Source organism: Erithacus rubecula, assembly GCF_903797595.1.
Source record: "Erithacus rubecula genome assembly, chromosome: 5".
NCBI classification, from domain to species: Eukaryota; Metazoa; Chordata; class Aves; order Passeriformes; family Muscicapidae; genus Erithacus; species Erithacus rubecula.
This window is the reverse complement of record NC_136687.1, coordinates 24,351,031-24,374,166: the sequence shown is the minus strand read 5'-3', so window position 1 is coordinate 24,374,166 and position 23,136 is coordinate 24,351,031. Positions and strand designations below refer to the sequence as shown.

Sequence of the window (23,136 nt, the reverse complement as noted above, 5' to 3'; positions counted from 1 at the left end):
GAGGATGTCTGGACACACCCTTCTCACAGGGCAATGGCTGCCGAGCTCCACAATCAACAGGACACAGAATCCCTCATACAGTAAATCAGAACATGAAAAAAAATACAAATGTTTTAGGAGCAGATCAAGAACTTCAAATACAGTAATCAGAATGAAATAAAACTCATTTTCAAACATAATAGTTTGACAATTGTCAAGTTATTTGCTGTAGGTACAAAGCATTTCAATCTTTCCTGAATATGCTGAAAATTGGGCTAGAAATGAATCCTTAAATATAAGAAGACATGCACATTTAACCTACACATAAATAACAAAAATAGTAAATTTTTCATGGTAAAGAAGACTGACTCACCCTCTCTAATACAGATAAGCAACAGCCTACATTCTGAGAACTGGCAAAGCCAATCCCAGCCTTCATCAGAAATATAAACACAATGAAAAACTTCAGGATGGGTTCTGCATTATCATATTCTAATTGCAATGTAAATACATTAATTTCAAGTAACATTTTAAGTCAAGGTTGGAAGCAATATCTGGAGGTCACTTAGCCCCTGATCAAGCAGGGCCACCTAGAGCCAGTTGCTCAGGACCATGTTCAGGTGGCATTTGAGTATCTCTGAGGATAAACTCAGTAACAGCGCATGGTAACCCTCACAGAAAAAAACAGCAGTTCAGATGGAGCCTGCTGTTTCAGTTCATGCCCACTGCCTCTGGTCCTGTCACTGGGCACTAGCTGAAGAGACTTTGTCTTCTTTACACCCTCCCTTGAGATATTTAAATACTTTAGTAAGACTTCCCACAGCAGCTTCTCTTCTCCAGGCTAAGCAGCTGTAAGCTTTTCCTCATAGGAAAGAAGTTCCCATCCCAGGAAAGAAGGTTACTGAATCCTCTCCAGAGTATCACAGGGTCTCTGCTACTGGGATACCCAGAACTGGACACAGTACCCACTGCTGTGCTGTGTAGGAGGAAATAATCATCACTCAGCCTGCTCGCAGTACTTTGTCTGAATCAGACCAGGAACCACTCACCTTCTTCACAGCAAGGACTTGTTGCAGGCTCATCTCCAACTTGGTGTCCACCAGGACCCCCAGTCCCTTTTCTGCCAAGTTGTTTCAGCTGGGCGGCCCTCAGCAGATACTGGTGCAGGGGGTTGCTCCTCTGCAGCTGCAGGACTTTGCACTTCACCTGGATGAAGCTCATGTAGTTCCTGTCAAGCCATTTCTCAAGCATGCTGAGATCCCTCTGGAAGGCAGTATGATCCTGTCATATCAGCACACTTGCTGAGGAGACACACCCAGGGCAGTAATTAAGCTGTTGAACAGGACTGGACCCAGCTCTGACCCTGGGGGTACAGCACTAGTTACTGGTCTCTAATCAGATTTTGCTCTACAAAGCACCACTCTCTGGACCTAACTTTTTCATTTTTAATCCACCTATCTGTTTATCCAGCTTTTCTTTGAGGACCTTGTGGGTCAAAAGGCTGGATTTGATGAGTGGGTAACAATTAAAATTTTGTCTTGAGACATTTCCTCTTGAATTGACTTGCTGTTGAAAACTTGTGTATCACAGCACTGTTTTACACTGGCACACTTCATTTGAACCATAACCCTTCTGAAACACATACCTATTCCCAACAGATTTGAATACTGACTTACTCTACTATTAGAAACAAGGGGGACAACATCCTACACACAAATTCCCTGTTAATACCTGATAAACGCTGCCTGCTGATGTATGTTCAGATATGAGAATTTCTGAAGTATGAATCACAGAAAAATCTGAAGTCAGTTTCTGAAACCAACACAAATACTGTTTATTTGTGGGATGCCATTTTACAATAACACCATGAAAAGACCTAAAAAAAAAAAAAAAAAGCCAACTGGATTAACTCATGTTAGGTGGCATAATAGTATTTTCATCATATTGTGAGTCACAGGCGTTTAGCACACCTTATTGATGTAATATCCAAATAACTAAGATGTAAAGCATTCACAGTTACAGGTTAACTGCTGTTCCTGCAACAGCAGTGTCAGTAGCTGCTATTTTGACACACATACACATGCACACACACAGTGGGGGAGTGGGCAAGGATTTAAAAAATAAAAGCAAACAAAAAAAAAAAAAAAAAAAAAAAAACACCAGCGGAATTTTGGTCTCAATTACAGAAAACAAACTATTGTCTGTGGATGGATTCTACATACTTTTAGAACAGTATAAAAAGACAAAATATAAGGCCTAGAAAGAGGTATGTTAGCAGCTATAAATAAAACCAGGGCACAGGCTAACCTTTAAAGCTGCCGATATTAATTCCAAACGTATCAAACAATTTGTTAGACTTGTGACTAAGGGTCAACAGAAATCTGGGAAAACCTTAACACTGAAGTACATTTCTTGTCCTTCAAAATAGTAACTAGGGAACATCAACCAAGTAGCAATAAGCTGTAACTAATTTTGATTGTATGAGCATATTTCTGATTAAATAAAACACGTGTGTTTGTGGTAAAATGGGAGAAGCCTCTGCAGAATTAGAAATGGCTACACAAAGATAGCCCAAGTATTTATTGTAGCTTAAAGAAAACTTTAAAGAGGTTTTAACTGAAAACTCAAGTATACAAATAATTTCAGTAAATTCTATGTTCTTCAGCTTGCTTTCCTTGGAAAAGATAAAAAGGGAAAAAACTACAGTAAGAGACAATTATAGTAATACTTTAAATACTTAGTATCACTTTGCTTTAGAAGGAAATTTAATTAATGGACTGTTTTGGTTACTAACATTAATACAATCATTTAGGTTGAAAAGAACCTTAAGATTGAGTCCATAGAGCTCCAAATGTTTGTCATCTCTCAAAGGACATCAACTGCTATAGTCTCTGGGCACTGTTTCAGTTTCACTAACTGTCTTTACAATTTACATCTCCCAAATACCAGAAATGGAACTGTAGATTGATCATCAAGTTTCTGCTGGAAGTTCTGTAACAAATACACCAGACACATTAGCACAAGACCCCATCACATTTTTTCAGGAATGACTGCTCAGTATCTTGTCCCAGAAAACAGCATATTTTGGACATTACTTTTCATAAGGGCTGGGAGGGTAACCCACAATCAAACAAACAAAAAAATCTTCAGCAGACATTTCATGGCGTAATAAAAAAAAAAAAAAAAAAAAAAAAGAAAATGTCACACTTGTACTCAATACAAGATTAACTAAGTAGGTTAGTTACATTTCTACAACTATTAAAAGTTTCTCCAATATACAGGAGCAGGCAATGTTAAGATCTGCTTATCAGCATATATAGCAAAACCAGCAGGATAGATAGCACAGGGAAGCTCATCAAACCACACAGGTCCATTTCAGTCCGTTTTTCACTATAAATGTCAGTAAAGCTGTCTCTGCTAGCTGTAATTGAATCTGTGGTTTACTTTATGAAGATGCATGTTTATAAACCTGCTGATGGCTACAGATTCATAGTGTTTCAAATGGATGAAAAAAATTGCAGCATCTGATTCATTTCCAAACACATTCTTCCTTTCCATCATTTCCAGTTACTTTTACCCAAATTAAAAAAAACAAGTTTGTTTGCTTACACAGCACAAGTACTTTCTGAGTTTTTTCCCCATTTCTTTGCTTTTAATTGAATTTTTTATTCTGATAAACATTTGCAAAACTGCCAACACTTGGCCAAACTGATTTCTGTCAACCATTATATGAAAGCTATACCTGCAACAGTAACAGATTAAAAGTGTCTTTGGCTCTTGCTTCCATTATTGGAAGCTCAGTTATTTGTGACATACAAAACCTCTTATACAAACTTGTATTTGTTGCAGGATTCATGCAGTTTGTGCTGCACAGTTTCCTAGAGTAAACAGCTAGCTTAATGTTTTAAGAACAATTACACCCACTTCACTTAAAATCTTGGCAATCACAGTTTGGCCTAATGTTAAAAGTTATATTGCTTCTAAGTTCATTCTCTGAAGAACTAAACCAGCAGGTCCACTGGTATTTCCTTACAGTAATACTATTGTAATATATACATTTACATCAGAAGTCTAAATAAAAGATGTGTTTTCTTGAAAGGCTTATTGTAAACATTAAATACCACACTCCACTCAATTTCTTGTGCAAACTAGCATCAAACATGGAATTAAGGTTATGTGTATTAATACATGGAAAGCACTGACTGTGTATGTTTTACCACTACTAACTTTAAAAAGCATTATTTAGTGTTACAAAGTCCAAATGTAGGTATTTCACAGGAAAGGTAGTATTTTCTTCTTAGAATCATGAAATTCTAGGTTTCGTATATGCATGTATATTGTATATTTACGTATATACAAATATACACAAAGAGACAGAGTTTTTGTCTTTGGCAGCTGAGCTTGAAAAACAAAAACCAAGAACAACAACAAACAGATCTGAACACAACTGACCACCTGTAGCACCACAATTACAACTTCCTGGCCCAGGGAAGCAAACTAATGTGCTTTTGCTAAACTATGCTTAATCCTGAAAGGAGTCAAGTCAATGGCAAGTCAAGTTGTTCCTGACTTGATAACAAGGATAGAACCTTTGACACAGAAGAAAATTTCACTTCCAACAAAAAACGCTTTCCTCCTGTTCCCCTGGATCACGTTCTAGGGAAATAACGGAACTGCCAATACCTTGTGAAATATTTCTGTAGAAAAGTAATGTTATTTGTTGTTCCAAAACACCCACTGGCCCTTTTTGTTAAATGCTCCATGAATCGATAACATTTTAATAAATCCTTAGGGATCAAAGTTTAATAGCACCGGATACTTCAAGGGCCTATTTATAAATATCAACACTAACATGACTTAATAAAGAAGGGTAAGGCAAAGACAACATGACAAAATTACAGAACTTAAACATTATTCCATTCACTCACTTTTTCCCAAAATAATTACTAGAACCATTCCATACAGATAATGACATGAGTGAAACAGGCAGTGGTCCCTGCAAAAAAGTACTGTCATTTAATGCTGGTGTCTTACACGCCCATTGCCTGCAATGGACATTCTGCCAGGAAACTTTAATCCCCAACAGGAAAGAAAAATAAAATATTTAGACTACTCAACATTGTATTTTTTCCGATACCACATTTTGAAGTACTTAGAAACATGAAGCTGGATGCCCTTGGAAAGATTAGTGTTACAAACAAAAAAATCCCCAAAATCTTTATTATGTCTGTGCTAGGGGTGAGCATACTTCATTCCCCAAACCACTAATTTCAACTAGAACTTTCAGTGTCATTGGGTCACTAGATCACAACATAGTCCAAACACTCTTGGTACACCAAAAATTAAAAGGAGTATGCCAAAGGCAATTTACAAAAGTCTAAAACCCATTTTTAAAAGGTACTTTAATTTGTTCATTTGTACCTGTAATGACTACTGCAGTTTTAACATTAAAAAGTCAGTACTTTTTTTTTCAAATGGAAATCATCTGTGGCATATACAACTATTACAGTGTTGAAATATTTATATGTAGATATCTTTTTTAAGACACCAATATTCCATTCCTATAAAGCATTAGGTCAGGTTTGGCAAATTCTGATGAAAGAAATCACAGCATGTCTTCTCTTCTCAGAAACTGGCATCTTGAATAGTAACATTGAAACTGCATATAGTTCTTTCACATAACTATGTCCAGAAAGTCTGAAATGTTACATTTGAGACCAAAAGAAAAACAAAATAACTAAAGTTTCAACAGACATGTAAGTGATGATTAGAAATATGCCACAAAATTATTTTTACAATACATTTCTGCAGAAATAATTCCTAGGTGAAGCCTTTTTTTTATACACATATACAAAATTTAGACAGCAATATACACATAATCACAGTGAAGACTCTGGCAAGTTCACCAATTTGTAGTGTAAATACAAAATGCAAAGCAGCCTTCAAAGAGAACAATGCTAAACAGCAAGCATAGCTAGCTTGTTAAATAGCAAACATCAAAAGTTCCCTGCCAAAGGGATGCAGTGCAAGAAAAGCAGCATGCACTTTGATACAAATAGCAGTTTATGGCTAATGGTTGACATAACTGTGGTAACAGTGACTCTTGAGTGGCTGTGCATAGTTAAACTCCTATGTCATCTGTTTTCCTTTATACCATTCCACAAACTCATCCAACAACACTGGCCCTGTAGAGAGATCAAATAACTGTATTTTACAAAATTTTGTAAAAGGACACTGAATGACTAAGCTCAGAGAAATAAATTATTTTAGAACATCAACATATGGTAGTACTTACAGGCTCCATCTTCATCATAGTTACTGAGGTCAAGGTTAATTGTTCTGCTGAATTCAAGAACGTTACACCATTGGTCCTTATTGATAACTTTGTATTTTGATTGCTGCTTGAGGCAAGAAACAGAAATTAATGAAATGTATTTTCAACTGTCTTAAACTCAGACTTTCTTATAGAAAATTTAAACTTTGTGATGCATTACTGTTTTAATTTGTATGCCATCTAAAACTAAAATGGATTAAACCAGCAAGTATTTAAACTAGTGTTGAATCATGCTTCCAACATCTCTTAGAGAGCAAACATACAGCAATAAAATAAAGGCCAGAAGCAAATAAATAACATTCTACAGTTTATTCTGCATTACATGAATCTTAACAGCATAGACACTTGGAAAAAAGAAAGAAAGGAAAAATAACCAGTTGCATGTGCTGCTTTGGTGGTTATTATATCCCAAACAGGATTCTTAGCAATTCATTCTAGTTAAAACCATCAGAGATGGCAAATTAAAAAAAACACCCTGTCATTCTGTTTCCAATTCCATACCTCTAGAAACTGATGAAAAACTGGAAAAAGGGACCATGCTTTTCCTAAAAGAAGGCCCAACATACACTTGGCAGTATTGATATCTAGGCTGCGCTGGTCCTTTTCCTGCATGAAAAGGTCAAAAAGGAAAAGAGCATAAATTCCAGATTTTTCACTTCCCTCATAGCTCACCCAGGGACAAAATAAATTAACAAATAATATATAGCAGTATCTAACAGTGTTTTTTAATAAAACATAACTTGCCAGTAAAATTTCCTTCCTTATAGGTAATGGCTTGTTATACAGAGATGTTGCTTTCTATAGATGCTCCCAATAAAACATCACCATTATGGCAGAAGTGACTTCACACCTCCCTAACAAGCAATGGCCATCAGATCCCCAGCCACATTTGCAGGTATCCTCTGCACAGCCACACCTCTCAGAATAGCAGTGCTGTACCCACTTCCTGTCCTATCATTACAACTGCATAGACTTTCAAAAGACATTCAGTGCTACTTGACACTTCCTTCACTCTGCCACAGTGAGCCAAGGGAGGATCTCTGTTATTCTGATTACATGAAATTTAGATTATCAAATCAGCAGACAGAACATAATATACTACCACATTGAGATTGCTCTCTGGACTATCCAGTTTTACTTCAATGTAACAACAGTACATTTAAGCTTAAGAGCTGATTTTTTTTGTTTCTGCTAAGTAAAAGCAGCAGCATCTGTACCCAGCACGTTTGTTAATCAGTGGCAATTATTTAGTAATGTAACTTCTGCACAACTCAAAATAACATGTATGTGTATGATTCCATTTTGTTAAGTAGTTTATTCATCTACATTTGTTATCATGAAATTAAACCAATTTTACTGAGAGATGTAAAGCCCCATACTTTTGTGTCTTGGTTATAGCACTGAGCTACAAATTGACAAGTTAATGCAATTACAAAAAATCTATTTCCATATTAGCTAATGTAGACCTTGTTCTCGGTATGTATCCACGACAGTGGACTGCAAAGTCTAAATTAAGAAAATACAGGGCACTACAGAATCATGGAATGGGTAGGTGGAAGGGACCATAGCAGGTCATTAGGTGCAACCCCCTGCTCAAGCAGGGTCATCCTAGCACACAAGGCACAGGATTGCACCCAAGTGGTTCCTGAATATCTCCTGTGAGGGAGACTCCACAGTCTCTCTGGGCAGTCTGTTCCAGTGTGTGTGGTCACCTGCACAGCAAAGCTCTTCCCCATATTCACATGCAATTTCCTGTGCATCACTTTCTGCTTACTGACTTGCCCTATTGCTTGGCACCACTGAGAAGAGCCTGGATCCATTCTGACACCCTCCCTGCAGATACTGATAGACACTGATAAGCTCCTATCCTTTAGCCAACCTCACTGCCTTCCACTGGACCTGCTCCAGGAGCACCATGTCTCTCTTGCCCTGAGGAGCCCAGAAATGCACACAGCACTCCTGATGCTCCTCACCAGGGCTAAATTGAGGGGCAGGATCACCTCCCTCAGCCTGCTGGCAATGCCTTTCCCAGTGCAGCCCAGGGTTCCATCACCTTTCTGGGGGAAAAGAGCTCACTGTTGGCTCATGGACAGCTTGATGTCTACCTGGACATATCCCACACAGGGATATTATGGATCACTGCAAGACAGGTAGCTGTCCATGATAAAGGGAATGGACCCCTATGTCTCACCTGTACAAATGCAGTTCTATCCACTACAGAATACACATCTTTATTAAAGACCAAGCTCAAATCATAACTGAACTGTCTTCTATCACATAGGAAGGACGTGATAAAGCAAGATCCCAGTTCTCAGTCAACAACTGAATGCTCCAGTCACAATGTCCATTTCATACCAAACATTCCTCAGTTCTAAAATTGCATTGACAGAATTTAATGCAGATTTGTTCTGAAAGCGAAGTGGGGAGACCAGCAACTCTGAAAACACACTGTTCTGCATTCTGGGCACTAAATCTCAGAGGGATTCAGAGGAAAAAAAGTAAATTCTATTATGAAGAAGGCTTTTCAATTAGTAAGAAAGATGAAGAAGAAACTTAAAGGAATTTTTGTACTAGTATGATATAAAACTTTAACTTAATTCTAACTTCAAAAAGCTCTAAAAACTAATTCTCTTTCCAAAGCTCATCTACACTTCTGTCACAAATACCTTTAAGCAGAAATAATGCTGCTGTCAGAATATATTTTATTTTACCTACTATTTATACTCTTCCCATGGGAATTCTTCCCATACACAAGTATTAATGAAATCAGGCTGTATTGCTTTTACTTTGAGCACACTGGTTTTTCATGCCTTATATTGTTACATTTCTGCATTCTCTCTCTCTGACTACTGATCAGAACAAATTGTTCAGATAAGCCCTTTCTTTCTACCTCCAACTGCCTAATGGCACATCTATGCCATGACAGATGATGCAATTGCATTCTAAGCACACATTCTGGACATTTACATTCCTTGGATACAGTTGAAGGAATTTATCAACAAACTTTGTTTTATTTGACTATTTGTTTTACACTAATCATAGACGGTCTTCCTGGTACCTTCCCCTCTAGTATTTCATATTAAAGATCTATTTAAGCATGTAATACATGCATCTGTATGTTCTCAAACTTGGCAATAATAAGGGCAAACATGGATTGAGGAATGTATTTGTGCTTAATAACAACATATGGTGGTTTAAATTATTTCCTCAAATCTATGCTGACTTCAATTGTGCTTGCCATATGAAACCTTGATGACACATTTTTATTCACAAACTAACTTTAAATGCCAAATCAACAGACTCTTTCAAAATTTTTTCTTTTAAAACTTAGGAAGTTTAGACAAATGGGTTTTTTTGCCACAGAGCACTTCCCTGAAAGACTTATCCTTAGGACAGAAATTATAAAATCTCCTGAATGTGAAACCATCAGCTTTTTTCTATCAATGATCACTTCAATGATCCTGAAAAATATTACACCCAGTTTAATCCAGCATCTATAAATATATCCACCTTTCTCAGCATTCTTTTCTACTCTTACTGGATGCTGTTCCCCTATAGACTTAGTCAAAGTCTGTAGTATCAAAAGTTCAATAATAACATTAGCAAAATATTCCCCAGTTTATATATCATTGATTTCAAGTTCTTTAATCTGCTGGGGCTTTTTGTCACAAATGAAGTCAGAGCACCTGTGTCTCAATGTTTAAATTCTTTTTTGAGACCACTGTTTGTCACACCAGTTTGGTATCTCTTGAAAAGAACACACACACTATGCACCTTTTAAGTATCTGCACTTACTTTTGACAGGCCATCAGCTGGCACTGTTTTGCTCTCTATCCCAAATATTTCACCAGTATCTTGAACTTCTCAAGCAATGCCTTTGCATTTTACACTGAGCAAAACTGGTAGAATAAAGCTTCATACAGCAAAGGAGGAATTAAGAGGTTGATATAGCATTTCTTTTCATCTCTTACTAACTAATCCCATGCATTTTTTTATATTCAGCTGCAAGTTTCCTTGTTTAAAAGTGAGCTACCATAAATCTCAATGCTGAGATGCAGAAAACACTGAGATACCAAAAATCTGAATTGCTAATTAGAGACTATCAGAACTGGTATTAGTTCAATTACTTCTTATTTTTCTCGTGCTACTTCTTTAGTGCAAGTTTTCTTAGTATTTTTAGTTCTCTTGCACTGAAATCTGAGGTTCCATTTTACCTTTTAATATTAAACCTTCTGTAACTCCATCACATTAGCAAAATGGATGTCCAAATTCTATTTCAAAATGTTATTTCAGAAAACATTCTCTTATTACTCCCTCCAAGTATGAATAGTCTTATTGGTTTCATTGCAGGCAGAATTTCATCAAAACATCTTTTATAGCAGGAAGACTGATATAACAGTATTTTTTAATAAATACTGAAAGCATAATTAAAACCATTCCAACAATCTTCTGAATCAGTACTTATATAATATCCAGCTTTTATCACGTTACCCATTTTTACCAGCTATTGAAATGCGTGAAGTGCCTTCCTGTTTAAAATATGTTTATGCTCACAAAATTCAGAGTAAGAAAAGCCACAGTAATTATAAAGTCAGGGGAACTCAGTGGTAAAGCTCCAGTATACAACAGAATGTGGCCAAAATTATTTCATTGAAGTCATAAAATAGCTTGAGGCAGAGAAATAACAAAACATGTCACTAAACCACTAAGCATTACACATCCTAATACTTTTCCTTTTTTTTATCTTGCACACACTGTTTTACAAACAAATGGTTCCATTTGTTAGAAGCAATCTTGAATGGTACCTTCAGAGAAACTTAGAAATATACTGTCTTTCAATTATTATTTGACAGCAAAGTTTGTAATTTTAAATGCACAGTACTTACCCGTGCAAAGTCAAAGGCATATCTATAAATAAGTTTAAAATTGGTAGGCTCATTTAATAAAGATCTCAAGTAATCCAGAGAATTTCTCAATTTTTCTGTAGTATCACATCTACAAAACAAAAACCAAGTGAGTTTAAGAGTCTGCATTCTTATTGAGATGTCTGATTAACACGCATCCCCCATTAACCTGTTCCAAACATATCCCTCTGTACAGAGGCATGTTTTTGAGTTTGTCTGCATAAAATGCCCTATTAAGCCCATAGTGTGAAACAAATTTAGATAAAGTAGCAAGGTATTACAGTGGGAATGACTGGCTTTGTAAAAAATGCACTCTCCAACAGATCAAACTAAGAGCTTGTCCACGCATGACAAACCAATAGCAAATCAAAGCAGTGAAAAATGCTTCTGAAGTCTTGCTGGAGCTACAGACCCTCCTACACAGTTTTAGTAGTCCTTTTATGGAAGGTAAGTCAAAACACTTCTTTCTTTCTCCAACTCTGTATGAAACATGACTATTCAACTTTATTTATGTTAATTTTGCCATAAAATTAAGCTCTTGACTGGAGAAAGCAACTCTTAGAAGGAAGAGTGCAGAGTTACAGAAAGGGTTTGTATTATTTAATGCTTTAAATCACTCCAACAACATACCAATATCTAAAATATATGTGCAATCCAGCAACAAAGATAGGTGTCCTTGAAGAAAGAAAGTGCATCAAACCTCATGACACTTCCCTTTTATTGAGACTGCAGACCTTTGAATTCAAATGTATTTAAATGTGCAATGTCAAGTTTAAAGTTGTCTAAGTGACCATATCATCATAAATCAGGTCAAAAACTTGTGACTTCAACTCCATGGCAGAGGTCTTTGCTTTAGGTAAAACAGTAAAGTGTGCTTTTTCTGAAAAGCTGTGTTTACTATAACAAACTTGAGAATTTTCAAAGCACTTACTGTAGTGATGTCATTCCTTTTAACCATTCTTGTAATGTAAAGTAGCCCATGTTTTGTGCATCCAACTTCCATGCTAGCACAAGCATAACTACCTGTTTAAAAGAAAAAAAAAGAGACTGAGAATTTAACAAAAAGATCCACGTGTTTTACAAATAACCACTGTTCAGTAGGCTACAAATGCTTTTGCTTGTGTAAGTGGAAAGTTCAGAACTTTGCTACACTATTTTAGAATTTATTACAGAAGTAGTATAATGGCCACTACTGGCCACATAATTTTTCCCAAATGTGTTTCAAAACCTCCCTGGTTTATATTTCTTCAACTTCTTTTAAACTCTCAATAAAATCTTAATTCTTGGTAGAACAGCAAGAGCAGTAAGGCTGACTCACATACACCATAGCAGATAATACATTTTCAAAATGGATTCTGAACTTACGTTTTCTGGTTCAACTCCAATGTCTTCACAAAATTTCTCCATACCTTCTGGCCCTACAACGTCATCTGTGCCTGCAAACAAAATGTCTTTTATTTATCTATCTCTAAAATTCAAAATACCTTGTCCTCCACAAAAGAAGTGCAATCACACAGTCAACCTAACTTTCAAACAGTTTGTCTGTTTTGACATGAAATAAATATTTCCACACTTACTATCAGACTTGGATACACTTAAATCTTCATCACACCTTTGAAAAAGAGAGAATGCAAAACAACTTTTCACCCCTCTTGATCTTTCTACTTTTACTGAGATAATCTTGGAAGTGTAAATTAGTAAGATTTTGAATAATGCACTTAAGACTAATAGAACACCCACATAATAGTTCCACAATTAAATGAGTGGACTATTTAGTGAAACTCATTCCCTGGCTGGAATCTCTACTGTTATCACAAAATCAAATCACATAAAAACATAATGTACAGCTATTCAAGATATTATCATTCCAAGAATCTCATTCCTCACTGTTTCATATACTATCTTTATATGCTATCCTGCTTATTCATATTGTTACACCATGGCCACATATCATCTAACTAATAGTAAATGCAATGGGAAGGAAATAATGAATTACAGTTATTTCTTTGCCTACCTAAAAGGAAAAAAATATTCAAAACAAAAATGCACCACTAACACAATATGGTCTTAAGATATTTGTAACTTCTATAATATACCTGAAAAAACTATACAGGCATTAAGAATTGTACTGTGCAATTCTATTTTTAAATAAACTTTAAGTATTTTAATTATTTTGTTAGAATTATTTGACTCATGTTTGAAAGGGCTCATTTGAAAAAAATGCAGGCTGAAATGCCTACTTTCCTCCAATAAAAATATCACGCACAAGAAAAACAGGATTTATAAAGGGAAGATCAATCTGTATTTTATTATTAGGTGATCTATTCTAGAAATAATGAGGTTTAATTATGTCTTTTCCCATCTTTTCATAACAGCCACTCAGTTCTCAGAGTGTACAAAACAGCCTTTAAAAAGACTCATTCTGTAATGCAAAAACACATAAGGGAGGGGAAAAAATCCCAAATGCAGTGTCAACTAACTGTCTGCATACATAAAGAAGGCTTATGAAGCAAGAACACAAGAGATTATTCCTTGAAAATTCAATTTTTAGAATGTTACTCAATACTGTAAACAGAATCCTACTCCCCACTTTTCTGTTTTATCTTGGTATGTGCATCCAGTGGAAACCCCAAAGTTCTTTCACAAAGCCTTCCTTTCATCCTTTCTTTCCATGAAAGTCTTGATAAAAATGAGTCATGCCTGTTGCTACAGTAAAAAATAAATCAAGCTGGTCAGAAAGGCAGACAATCTAACAGGTTAGATTTGGCTTGAATTTGCCTGAATCTCCTCTCACAGTCTGCCACAGACAAGTGAGATCTCAAAGTATTTAATTTCTTTTACGTAACTTTATTAGAAGAAAAAAAATGGCTTGTTACATCAAATTAAGTCACTTTTCATTATGTTTTAAAAATAGACAGAACAAGATGTTAGACACGGTATTCAAGACAGCACCAGAAAACTGCAAGATGACATTAAACATCTATTTAATTTCTTTTCGGTCTTTACAGTCGTGAGATCATTTTCCCCCATATGTCAAATTCTTCCTTTCAGAAAACACATGCAGGAAAACAAATACAACAACCAACTTCACTAATAAAAGGATCACCTTTTGTGACCACAGACTATAATTAACATTCCTAGAAGTAATGCCTGAAGAAAGTTCTCATACACAAGGGCAAGAATAAACAATGCAGGCTACCTTACCTAGACCTTGTGATGGAAAAGTATCTGATAAAACTAGTAGAGGATATTTCAATTCATTCACTTTGCTTGAAACCCTAAGCAACACTAGTGTTACTACCTCCCTCATCCTTCAGATTTTTTTAATTAAAGGCACACCACTTCTGAGGCTAATTCTGTACTATAAAGCACTAACATGGCAGATGACAGAGAGGTAAAAACATTTCAACAGAAGTACAGCTTTAAATGTAGATTTGAATAGTAAATTATACATGTTCCAAAACATTTCAAATTACACACCTCCTGTATTCTTTTTATAGGATATAGACAAAGACAAAACTGAACCTTGAAATTTTAAACGTCACATCACACAGGATAAAGGCAAGTTTCTTTTAAGACTCATACAAAAAAACTCTTTATATTCAGTCTTTTGAAAGCTCAGTTAATGCAATTTTCATATTCCAATATAAATTAAATTGTTATTGGTAGGAAACTTGCATTTCACACTTACCTGCATATTCATAGAACCATTCTAAGCATCTCTTACTTGAAAATACTTCTTCTTCCTCTGCTTTTATTCTAGTTGAATCGTATTTTCTATACATACTTAAAAAAAAGAAAAACAAACAAGTAATTAATTCATCAACATTTTTAAAAGTAATCTTCTAGTTAGCTGCCATTCTTAGCAGAAATATTATTCCTTTCAGTTTACTCAACATTCTGTCTTCATATCCAGTCATTTGGAACACTGCTTAAGAATCACTGAAGCTAAATACTTTTGTTCACTCACTGTGTCATACTTCTACTGATTCACAATCATTACCCATGTAAATGACCTTCCCCTAAAAAAAATATAGGTTAGTTCAAATTCAACCCCAAACTGTTCTGTGTAAGTTCACAGTAAGGCCTTGCCTTACACCACCAATTACCACAGTCAATTGATGGGCTGCAATCCAGCTGTGGGTCTAAGGCCAGAGAATTCTATGTCCCAGTCAACACAGGTCCTACCTCTAAGCACATCCATACTTTATGCACTTTGCATTATTAACTACAGAAAACTGCAAATACTTTTTGCCATCTTAAAAAGATTCTACAAAAGGCATAAATGCCAAAAGAGTCAAGACTTATATTATTCTAAAGCCAGTAAGTTGGTAACACGAAAGAACCACAGGAAAAAGCTTAAAAGAACTCATTGACAATAACCAAGGAATGTCATTCATCATGGGGCAAAGAACCATCTGAAAAGCTGGCCCTTTCCCCAGAGACTACCAGCTGGGCAATGATCTTCTTCTTTGACAAGAAGCATAAGGAATTTTAATTACACTAAGGAAACAAATTTAGTATCTGAAACACCTAAAGCACAGAAAACATGACAGAATTTGAAGGGTTACTCCCCTAGAAACACCTTCTGAAACAGGGACAGTATAATTTGTGCCTGCTAGAGGAAAGAGTCTCAGCAGTCCAAGTAGTTATCCACTGCTGCATATGCATTCACTGATCCATTTCTACCACTCTTCAGTAGCTTGGGCTCATGCTGAAAAGAGCAACAAATAAATGCTTTAGTCTAGAGGAGGTAGCCAAGAACAGCTCTGTAAGTGTTCCAAACATGCAGAGCTTCCTCTCACAATGTCAAATCCTGCTGCGGGAAGACAATAAAGCAGCTAAATGGTTCAAGGAGAATTCTGAAACCATTTGAATAATGAAATTAATTTGGAGTTGATTTCACCACTGTTTCATCCTTCTAGAAAGACATGTAAAAGACACCTAGATTTATGAGCTTAGAATACTGATCCCACTATCCTCCATCCTGCTCAGATATCAGCTGTGAGGAAGTGCAGCTAGAAGTTAATGGCACACAGATCATTCTGACAGGAATTCAAAGAAATATTACATGTTTACTGTCATAGTTCCTTTAAAGCAGCTAACCTTTAGAAAAGTAATGTTAGTCAGAACAAAATGATAAATTGCTAATTGGAAGACAAATACAAACGAGGCTTTTAAGAAATTTCTTAAGAAAAATTGGCGCTGTACTGAAACACACTGATCTGCAACAAACTGGGGCACTGCATAGAAATGTCATCCATATTTTTAGGTTTGGTGGTTTTTTTTCATTTTGAAAACACTCTTTTCCTATTTGAATTACTTATTTTGCATAAGCTTTACTGAAGTTGCAAAGGCAAAGGCTGAGAGCATCACTCAGTAAGAGCTAATCCAGAAGATATAAATCCAAGTTGGAATTTTTTTTTTTTATGAGTCTGATAACATTTTCATACTTACAGAATGAATTGTGACTATGAAAGACCTATCCAACAATTTTAGGCTATTCGAATTCAGAGCAATCCGGACAAAGGAAAGAGGCATTCTGCCACTTTGGCAAGTCTTAATTATTCATTATCCCTTTTTTTGTCACAAACAAATGTGACAAACACCAAGTAAATACCAAGCTGGAAACTGTAGTAGGAGCTAGTCAACATCTTCATTCTATTCTCTTTATTCAAGAAGCCTGTAAGAGTACTGCTGAGACCTAGGAGATGGCAAAGCTAATGAGGTTCACAAAAAAGGTATTTATCAGACTCAATGCTTTTTCTTACAAAGGGATGATAACCAACTGCCTTGCCCTGCTTTTTCATGTAAATTAACACGTTAAGCTGTCAATATGCATTTAAGAAGGAACTCTCAAGAAACAGACTTACTGACAGAACTCTAAGTGATTCAGGTATTTCAGAAAAAAGGGTTTCCTGCATCAGCAAATGGCAGACCTAAGTACTGCAGCCTGAAACAAGATCTCGGTGCCAGTAGTATGTGTAGTAGGAATGGTGAGAAAGAACAGAAAAAAACCAGATCTTTTTATATATTCTCTGCATCTGCACATAGCAGAAGAATTTCAGACAACTAATAAGAGATTGCAAGTCACTTGTGTTTAAGGCTAAGGTCACAGTTTAGTAACTGCAGGAAATTATTATAATAAATTAAGTAACCAACATAGGGCCAAGTAACTCCTATGAAAATGCTCTTGCCTCAAACAGGATTGTTGAAAAAGTTCAATACTTGACCACTGGAGCTCGATTTTTGAGACGCCAGAACTGATTACAGATATTCCAGCTTGTGCCAGTTTCACAGGTTGAGAAAATAAGGTCAAAAGGGATATAATCTTGAATTATCCCACTGTCTGCTTCGGGGTAATTAGTCAGACATGCATTAACAGTGCAGGTGACATGGTTTATAATGACAGACTATGCACAGCCAGAATTAGCAATCTCATGTATAAAGATAAACCCTTTTCTCTCTCTTTTTCTTCTTTTCTCCCTTTCCTGCTTACTCCAAACATTAAATGAGTTTCTCATCCCAGCCTAGCCAAGCCAGCTATTTCTATAGCGAGAGGCTCCTAGTTTCTGAAGTGCCTAGTGAATCAAGATGAGTGGGGAGATGCAAACAAGTAAGTAGACAAGTACCTGAGATTACTCAGCCTAGGACAACTTGGTTAATCTGGTGACACAGAGTAAAGGTGTTTTCAAGAACTACATCCACTGAACTATCATTAATATGGATTTGATTATCTCAAGAACCATATTTGCAGAAGAGAAAAAACACAAAACTTCCAGACACATCTGGCATATTTTATATCTTGCAGTATTCCTCATCTCTGTGGAATTTCTCAGTACATAGCACAAGATGATGCACCTTGTCTTTGTTTTAATGACAGCATCTCTTGCTATACAGAAAAATACACTACCAAAGTGCACAGGATAGGTATCTGAATACTTTGGGAGTACCAAACATCTAATGAAGAGATCTGAGTTTCAAACAGCAAGTCCTCAATGGCTCACAGCTTCCTCAAGATGATCAGCACCAGTACTTTCAAACAGATGCACAACCATTACACCAAGCAAGTTCTGTTTGGTAATTTGCTTCCATATTGATGGTCTGTAAGAGGAAACTGTGGGGTCAGGCACACATCAGATGTAAAAGAACACACTGCTCAAAAAAAGGGGAAGGCAAGGCACAGAAGGAAAGTAAAATAAAAAAAGATTGCTTCCATAAAGAAAAAGCAAATTAATATACCCAGTACCTTTGCTACCAGAATTTGTACCACTGTCAAGGAATGCAGACACTGAAACAGGATTGCTAAAGGGCATTTTCTCCATCATCAGTTACAAAGGTGCATGCACAACTTTTTCCCAGTGTCTGCTATACCTGTCGCTATCAGACAATACCAAACTCAGAACCTTTGCTTTTAGAATTACCCTTCCATTTCTGAATCATCACATGATATCTATCAGGAATAGCAAGGAACAATAAAAAAAAAAAAAGTGTTACCTACAGATGTAAGTATGTATTTGCCTTAGATGAAACACACAGGTAGGTACAGTAACTCAGAAAAATCTTCACTTGAAAAATAGTATTTTTTGTTAGTTTAGCATGACACTGTGTCAGGACAGTGACAGCAATATACAAGCTATTTGTGACAAATATCCCAGTAAGGAGTATTTAGGTTTTTCTTTTTTATTATATCTTTCTAACAGGCATTTTGTCAGCTAGAGAGCAAAAAGAATGTGGAACAGGGCAGGGCAAAAGCAACATGAGATAACCTGTCTGAATTTTCTAAAAGTGATTTCAGTTGCTTAACCACATCAAAATGTAATAATTTTCTCAGAGATGCTTGCAGCTCCATCATGACCTAAAAGCTGACTCATAACATCCATGTTTAAACTTATATTTGAAATACTCATGTGAGCTAGGGAATAGTAATATACCAGCAAAAAAAGTAAGACAATATAGTTTATAACTGGAAGTGCTATAGGCAAGCATGAACAACTAAAAAAATTAAAGCAATGTCTAGGCATGTCATGCTTCTTTGAATACATGGTCAGCCACATCTTTTTCCAGATTTTCTTCTCTTCCAAACTGATTTGGTGGGAAAGCAAATGCATGAAAATTCCATCCAGCTATTATGGGCTGACTAGGCAAGTCATTGATGGTTGCTGTCAGTAAAAAGAACAAGCAAACAGCAGTTCTCTTCAACCCACTGCAGTCTTTAGAGCTGGGTTATCTACTGCTCTGAGCGTGTTCCACCTGTGTTGGAGTTGGTTAAAGCTTCACCTACATTCCCTTGCACTGCAGCAACTCTGGGCTGTGTAGTTCCAGAACACTCAAACCAAGATGAGTGAAAACATGGTGCTTAGGTCACACAAAACATTCTCTTCATGGTGGAAGCTGGCAATAGCCCATTAAGGAGGAAAAAAGAAAGGAAAAGAAAAATGGAAGAGGGGAAAAAGTTAACCTCTCACGAAGACCTATAGCCTGGTTATTTCAGATGGTCAGTGCTTACTGATGACATCGAGAAATTCACCAAACAGAAGCTTTGCTCCTAAGCAACCAAAACTTACTAAAAAATCTTTACCGAATTTTGTTAGAGTAACAAATTGCTTCCAGATTATTTGTACTTCAAAATATGTACATTTTTGATTTAAAAGTATGCCCCAGACTACTACCATTAATAGTAATTAATTTAAAATTTTGACTGAGAATTTTCTTCAATGCAGCACAATGAAAGTATTTTAATAGAGCCTTATCTATTCACTCACAATTATGATTCTAGTAATAGTTTCATAAAAACTATACTAGAAACAGAAGGGTGGGAGATGTTTTAGAATTAGCAAGACATGACAAAAACCGTTTAAAGCAACTCTCAGGACCAACTTACTTGACTATTAAATTTTATAAGTGAATATGCCTTGTCTCCCTGTTTAAAGACCTACAGTCATATCTAAACAGTTAAATATTTGGAACTTTATCAGGCTTATTTAATGAGCAGTATGTATAACAACACACATGCTGGTAGTCACATGTCCAGTTTAAGTCAAGTGCACTGAAAAGCTATAGAAAAAGGAAAAATTATACTTGTGTGTACCTGCAAATCCCTACTTCAAGGAGAAAGATCTACACATCTGTGACATATAGGAACACAGGTGCTGTGCATGGGGCAGGACCAAATCAGTTAGTAAACAACAATAGAACAAAAACCAAACCAACTCTCAATACCAAAGGTTTTGAAAACTTTGGAAGTTAGTACACTCCATGTTAATGACACTGTATTCTCAAAAATTACATTTTCCCACTACAAAGCATGGAGTTTACTATTCAATAAAGAAAATCTATTTTTCCTGTTAGCAGGCTCTTTTGTGCCTCCTACACATACAGGTAATTTGAGTGAAAACACATATCTAATTGTTTGAAACCAAATTTCAGAGAAGTAGATAAATATTCCTTTCATCCTCCTAAGGTGACAATACCCTAATATTGCAAGACTTTTGCCCTCAGTGTGACTCCCGAATAAGGAGTAGAATTATTTTTTAAATGAGACTGTCAAAGAATAAGACATTATATTATACAGCTCATTTTTCCCTAAGGAAAAAGTAATATTAGGCTAGATACTGTGCAACAGATAAACAGCATTAGACAATTACCCAGTGAGGGCTATCATTTTACTTAGCAAGTATCTTTACATGAATATTGCTTTACCTTTCTGAAGATGCTTAACACAGTGGAAGAACAATGTACAGAAAATGCAGTTTTAACTCCAATTTGAGAATACTCTATACTGTTACAGTTTTAGGTACAATAAAATCAATACTGTAATATTGAGATGAAAATATAAATGAAGTCTTCAAGTCGCTATGTTCAGGTTAGCACATGCTCAACTGTTTACTTCCAAAAGCTATGCTTTAAAACAAGATAAATCTTATTGTTATCTATAAAACACTGAGCTCTTTTTATTATTCATCAACTGGTATAAAAATTCCCTCCCACTGAAACACTGCATTCACACATGGCTCATGGTGATGCTATGAACACTAATTAAGAGAATTCAAGTTCTTATTATGTAAGGGTGGAATACTAATGAACATGTTTGGAGTCTTCCATAATCAGTCTATGCACTAGATCAGCATTTCCAAATAATTTCACAACTAGATTTGCTCCTATAAATGTTTTTCCTAAATTGCCTGTGAACTCCACTGATGCTTCTGAGAAGAGGCTGTATTCCTAACAGCCTGGAATTAAGGATGTAAGATATATGTAAGTTTGACTTTAAGAGTCTTAAGAAACAGTCTTCTCTTTTAGCATAGAGACCTGCTGAAAGAAACTTTATGGAAGAAAGTATATCTAAAAATAATACTATCAGATTTGAAGAGATTATAGGAAATTATCAAAAATAGTGAAGACTGAAAATATCACCCAACAAAACACTCCATTAAAGATTAAAAAAAAAAACTTTTTTATAATGGAAAAACCAGGTGGCATTACCAACATTTAGACTCAGCTGCAGTAAACAGGAGACTTGCAATTACTGAATTTATTAATGTGACCCTAATAAGTCTGCCACTGTAATGCAGAAACATACAAAAATGTATGTCATTCCATCAAGTATTTGAGGTGATGAATCACTTCTGTTAGGAAATACAGTCTCTTGTGGAGAGGACTGTGTAGTTTCAGACACTGATTGCTTTTCTTCACTTAATACAGAATCCACACAGACTGGTGCCCCACAAAGGCTTATCCCAAGTTACTAGAATGCAGCTTCCAGGAAGTCTGTCTCTAAAACAGAAGCTGAGAACTGGGCCTAGGAGCCCCTTATTCTATAAGCTGGGATTCCACTATCCATACTGGTTTTACTGTATATAGCATTCTCTGCACACAATGTAAGCAGAACTGGCTTTGCACACTAGGTATGCTACAGCACATTGCTGCAGAGTTTCCTAATTTCAGACTGATTTCTGCTCAACTAACTGAAATGTCTCATCCCAAAAACAAACTTGACAGGTATGAACTCCACCTGACAAAACAAAAATGGAAGTAGGCAACTGCTTTTTGACTAACCTGTTCACAGAAGATTAAAGGGGTGAAAATCTTTCCTTGAAAGAAAATACAGCTTCAAGACCAGGCTGAATGTCCAGCAAATAATTTCATATTGCCAGTCATGCTGAAATAAACTGTTTTCTTGAAGACCAAAACAAAAGAAACACTCTGGGAAGCAGAGAAAGCTCAAAAACCTTTACAGGAAGTCAGTCAAATAAAAATTGGAACCATATCAAAGGATATTACCTCATGGTTTATGACTAGCAGATCTGTATTCTTCTCGAATTCTAAAAGCAGGCTGAGGTCTTCCTTTTAATAAATACTTACATGGCAGTAAAATGAAGACTAGATCCATTAGTTATAAACTGAGAGGCAGATATAAAAACCTCCTTCAAATTATATTTTCAACAAGCTCTTAAAAATTAGTAATATATAGTATTCATAGAGCAAAAAATCAGGTTTTAATAATTTTCTTATGTATTTACACAAACTAGTGTTTCTTGCTTACAGGCAACCTTCCTCTTTAGGGGGTTGCTTTTTTCTATCATCAGTGTCTTGGCTAAGGTGGGTAGAGTTCAGTTTTATGAACCTCTCCATATTCTATAAACGGTCTGTCCTCACATTGTTTCCACACTGTATGTCTATCTCTGAATAAGCTGCAAGGTCCTCTACCAACTATTTAGCTCTAATATTTCATTATCTCTGAAAAAGAACAAAAAGTATTAGGAACATGAACTGATTTTTTGTTCTACTTAATATTACAAAGCAATGAAAGAGAGAGTTGAAGTCTCTTCTGCATCAACAGATCATGTAATAAATTCCATGGCAGTTACAATTGTGCAACCCTATTAAGCACAATGGAGTTATAGGGGCATGACCAGA

General features: G+C 35.9%; 1 protein-coding gene across 10 annotated transcripts in view; it reads right to left on the bottom strand.

The window, feature by feature from the left end:
- Positions 1–23,136, bottom strand: part of DCUN1D4 (defective in cullin neddylation 1 domain containing 4) — a 185,390-nt gene that overhangs the window by 143,229 nt on the left and 19,025 nt on the right. For 9 of the 10 annotated variants that reach the window (XM_079306157.1, XM_079306154.1, XM_079306152.1 and 6 more), the window contains 7 exons: positions 14,909–15,003; positions 12,583–12,653; positions 12,149–12,240; positions 11,200–11,308; positions 6,815–6,919; positions 6,275–6,377; positions 2,650–6,164 (listed from right to left, as the gene is read on the bottom strand). In XM_079306157.1, coding sequence (XP_079162283.1) covers positions 6,109–6,164; positions 6,275–6,377; positions 6,815–6,919; positions 11,200–11,308; positions 12,149–12,240; positions 12,583–12,653; positions 14,909–15,003 — 631 coding nt within the window. In that variant the 3' untranslated portion in view covers positions 2,650–6,108. Of the gene's footprint in view, positions 1–1,028; positions 1,243–1,710; positions 6,165–6,274; positions 6,378–6,814; positions 6,920–11,199; positions 11,309–12,148; positions 12,241–12,582; positions 12,654–14,908; positions 15,004–23,136 lie in introns of those variants that run through there. The other variant, XM_079306149.1, reaches the window with a different exon arrangement.